Raw genomic sequence first — 4,596 nt, forward strand, 5'->3', positions numbered from 1 at the left:
TATCATCCGAACTTCCATAATAAAACACAAACATCATAAACGAAAAAAATGGAAAAATTCTCTGCCAATTTACATCTTGCCGATCCAGCCGCTACCCTACGTAAATAATGAATTCTCATAAAATGCATTCTACTCAAATTAAAATGAATTTTAGTAAAATCTAATCTAATCAAGTAACTAACGTGAACTTAACTCGATTAAATAAGAGAATTTCATGTTGATTTAAGTCTATTCAAATTAAATTAAATTTTAGTAAATTCAAAATTAGTCCACTAGTGGCTCAAAAAGCATTTAAAATATTTTGATACGAATTCTGACAAAAAGGTTTTATTATAATGTTATTTTCGCCATTTTTGCAACTTAGCAGCTATAAATCTATCATGATTTGCTTACTTTCATTGAAAATTAGGGTTTGTATCACTGTTTCAAGTTGATAAAACACAAATTTCGAGCGAAAAAAAATCCCCCACCATTTCCTTCGAACTGGATTTCTTTTGTCTAAAAATAAACTTGAAGTTTTACTCACCATCCAAAGTTGAAAAAAACGTGCGCCTTGAACGAAAAAATCCCTTCTCACTTAAAAAAAAATTTGTATCCGATTCAGCAAGACAGTAGCTAGAAATATTTTTTTTCTGAAACTGAAAATTAGATTTTTAATCACTGTGCAAAGTTGAGAAAACGTGCGCCTCGAGCGAAAAAATCTCCTTCCATTTTCTCGAAACCTAATAACATTTACCAATCAAACTTTTTAGGCTTCAATTCATCACTGATGTATGTCTTCTGTACAATTGTCAAAATATTGCTTTTGCCTCCATGAAGGGCTGTTCGAGGGCATGTACCAGGTTGTCATGTGATCAATTATTTTCGATGAACTTACTCATAAGCTTGTAATTGAATGGGATTCCCATACCATACAGTATTAAAGGAATGAGCGTTTTTATGTTATAAAAATCTATTAGAGTTATTAGTTTATGAGAAAGTTTATGAACACAAGAATTGGACACCTGCCAGTATGGTACATACCTTTTAATAAAAATAATAGTCAAGTTCGTAATATATCGATATTTATGGGAAGCGCACTTTAATGAAGTCGAATTGTGAAATTATGATACATGCTAAACGTCAATTATAAGTATTTGTTATTGTCCGCACCAATAACAACAAAGCTTATTTAAAATTAAATATAACATTTAATTTTTTTAGCAATGATAAATTGAGTTTAAAACTACTTTTCGCGAATTATTTGAGTATTTTAAGAGACTGTCGATTTCTGTAGTGTGAAGTTGACTTGCTTCCATTTGAAACATAGTCCTGTAGACTTTGTAGCACTAAGAAGCTTTCTGAAAATGTTTAGTCTCCTTGAGAAAAAGGCGAATTGCGATCCCGTTTAGATGTTTTCCCTTTACCTCTCGACTTAGTTTCCCTCTTCTTGCTTGAGTTTGTAGAATTTGTGGACGTAGAATCTGCTGGACTAGAATGACTCGAGCCCTCTTGGTCCCACCTTGTAAAGTTTTCTCTCGAATTTTGACCCTCCTCGTCATTTGTCTCGATCACATCCACGGTTAAGTTTTCCTGACCCGAATCCAAATTTGCTCGCATTTCCTTCCTCTGGTCATCTGTGTGTTGTGGACAGCGAACGGACCTGGTGCAGAGTTTCTTCGTGTGTTCTGAGATAACTCCGCAAATCTGAGTGAGCAGAGTTTTCTTGTCCTCAAGAGACATGTTCTCGTAATTAGAAGGCGAATTTTCGTTGCTATTGTATTGAGCATCTGCGCTGTCTCCGTTTTTCTGACCGCTTTTCTGTTGTTTGTATTTTTTAATACCGTTGCGGTCCTTTCTCCGTTTCCGCTTGTCATTATTCATACTCCAATCAGCGTCGTCATCGTCATCGCTTATGATTCCGCTGAAGTTGCTCATGTCTTTTGTGTTATTTGCTATGCGCCGAGAAGCGATACGGGAACTATTGCGACCCATTCCCATGCATTTCTCAAGGTGCGTCGCAAATCTACAAGCGGCTACTCCCCGGTCGCAGTTGGGACAGTTGCATTCTTGGGACTTCTTTACTGGATGTTGACCGAAGACATCTAAGCCTGGTGAATCTGCGAAAATGAATTTAGTTACATAACAAATAACAACAAATAATACAGGGCACCAAAAATGCATTTTCTGTAATTTTGTAAACAACGTGACCGGTAAACCTGACGCGGGCTAGACTTTTAATAAAGCTCAAATTAAAGCCAGAACATTGTACTGTAAGATAATTATATATAAAAAGTTGCAGTCGTTTATCTTGAGTGGTAACAGGTTTCTGCTTCACATCCTTAATTACAAAAAAATATCGTGTATAACAGGTTCAATTAGTAAGCAGACTTGACTGATGAAATTTACAACACTCGCCGTCGGCTTGCTTTCGTGCTGCCTTCAGATGGCCTTCAACTCGCCCTCTATTCTTTTCGAAACTGTCCACTTTTCGCACTTGTTACACAATATACTATATCGGAAAACAAATTTATCTACAGAAAAATGAAACTCAATTTCGATTTTTCAAATAAAAAAACTGCAAACGATTAACGTAGGTATTGCTTTATGCATGCGCCCACTATATTAATTGTTGCGAAAAAAAATCAGAGAAGAGATTGGCAAGTAGCCTCAAGTGAGGGTTAAGAAATAAAAAAATGTCCAGCATAATAATCTAAAAACCATACTTCCTAAGTTTTTCAAACCACTGATTAAAAAATGTGCATATATCAAATTTTATTTGTTACCACATTTACACATGACAAGAGCATCATTTGAGTCTGCCTCGAAAAAACTGACTTAAAGAAAAGCCTTCAGCAAATTTTCTTACTTATTTTTTCGCTAAGGATTTCCAAAAAATAAACAAACAATATAACCTGTGAATGACTGTTTGGCTAAAATTGATGTCTAAGAAGTTACAAGTTTAAAATGGTGAATCCAATTTTGGCAAATTTTTTAGGTCTATCGGCTCACTGTTCGTCTCCATAGATTCTACTGCTTCCAATATGGCCCTCTAGAAAAAATATCAGGTTTCTTTCCAGTACATTTGAAAAAAACCGAAAGGGGGTGAATTTGAAACAAGTCAAATTTATGTTTCACCTTCATGATGAAAGTCAAATATTGTTTTTAAAGAAATGCATTGACTAAGTTTGAGAACGATGAAAAAATTTAATTTTCTAGGGCGCCCCTCCATTAAATGGTTCATAGAGACGTATAAAAATAGGAAAAAGAATATATAGAACCATACAGAAATTATTTCAATTCTATATGGCTCTATATATCCCTTCGTCCATTTTTATAAGTTTCTATAAGGTATTTTATAGAGTGCACCATGGTACATCTGTGAAATAACATACAGTTTAACGAATTTTCAATTATATAAACAATTTATATACGTTAAAACAATTTATTTCTCATAGAATATCACGAATTAATGGTGATTTCTGAAGGCTATGACCTAATTCATACGAAGGGTTAATTTTTTTCAGCCGTTTATTTTTTAAACAATAAGAAACTGTTTAGATGTAACTTTTGATAGAAAAAAAGGGTAAGACCATCTCAGTTTATAGCAAATTTGTCAATAAGCACTTCCAGATTATTCTTACTTTTACTGGGTATGTAATTTTAGCATTGAATTCGTTTTATCTTACTGATAGTTGATAATGAATTGCGCACTTAATAAGAAAATTCACCTAAAAAATGAAATTAATAAAAAAAGCCGGCTTTATGAAATTAAATTTGAGTGAAAAGCGTTTCATAAAAGGCAATTATACGCAACATAAACGTCAAATCGGCAAAAGAGCGTACGCCGGGAAATTATGTACTAATTAAATTCTACTTAAGCAATTCTTTAATAAATATAAAACAACTTTTATCGGTGTTTGCTTCTTTAAATTAAACAATTCCCAATCAAATAGATTGGCAACCAGAAAAATAAACAGAAACCCTAACCTATAATAACATAAGACTCCTCGTCTGGGATGCCTTCTTCCACCTCGGAACTTCCACTTTTAGTTGTTCGATGCATGTCAAAAACGAATCCCATTAAAACTTCGCCCAAAAGATCTTCATAAAGTTCAGCAGTAGCTGCTTCTACGTGATCTTTTTTGCTCATAAATTCCAAGAACGTAGAGTTTAATTCCTGAATTTTCTCTTCCGTGACAGACATTTTCTCTGGGTTTCTTCGTTTATCACTTTGATACTCTGCTTACTTTGACTGCTTTGGACCGTTTTGATATTTGTCTTAGACGGAATGTTTTATCCTTAATTCCGTCAATGTCAGCTGACGTGTTCTGTTTTACCATCGCATAATCAAAACAGAAATTTTTACCAGAGATTTGCTCATGTCGTGCATTGCTGCTGGATGGATGGAGCATAACCCCCATGGGTACTGCACTCAATGTAAATTGCGCGAGTAACTCAGGCTGGGATCAGTACTCCCTCGTGGATCTCCTCTTAACTAAAAGTTGAATGAAATTGATGCACCTACCGACTCCTGCTACGAAAATTTTCATAACCCAGAGCAGAGATGAAGTGGGAGATAGCCGAGATAATGGAATAAGAGAATGTGAAAAACAT

General features: G+C 34.6%; 1 protein-coding gene across 1 annotated transcript; it reads right to left on the minus strand.

Moving 5' to 3' along the window:
• Nucleotides 1-941: 941 nt before the first annotated feature.
• Nucleotides 942-4,389, minus strand: LOC117173333 (ataxin-7-like protein 3). Its single transcript, XM_033361830.1, has 2 exons — nt 3,970-4,389; nt 942-2,099 (listed from the first exon to the last, which is right to left on the minus strand). Exons 1-2 carry the CDS (start codon nt 4,184-4,186, stop codon nt 1,351-1,353), a joined length of 966 nt encoding a protein of 321 aa, XP_033217721.1. The 5' UTR covers nt 4,187-4,389; the 3' UTR covers nt 942-1,350.
• Between the last annotated feature and the right edge of the window lie 207 nt (nt 4,390-4,596).

Source organism: Belonocnema kinseyi, chromosome 5, assembly GCF_010883055.1.
Source record: "Belonocnema kinseyi isolate 2016_QV_RU_SX_M_011 chromosome 5, B_treatae_v1, whole genome shotgun sequence".
In the NCBI taxonomy this organism is placed as follows: Eukaryota; Metazoa; Arthropoda; class Insecta; order Hymenoptera; family Cynipidae; genus Belonocnema; species Belonocnema kinseyi.

Coding starts and splice junctions, on each gene's coding strand:
- LOC117173333 (XM_033361830.1), bottom strand. CDS start 4,186: ATGTCTGTCACGGAAGAGAAAATTCAGGAATTAAACTCTACGTTCTTG. Junction 2,100..3,969: donor GGAGTCTTATGTTATTATAG/GTTAGGGTTTCT, acceptor TCATTTTCGCAG/ATTCACCAGGCTTAGATGTC.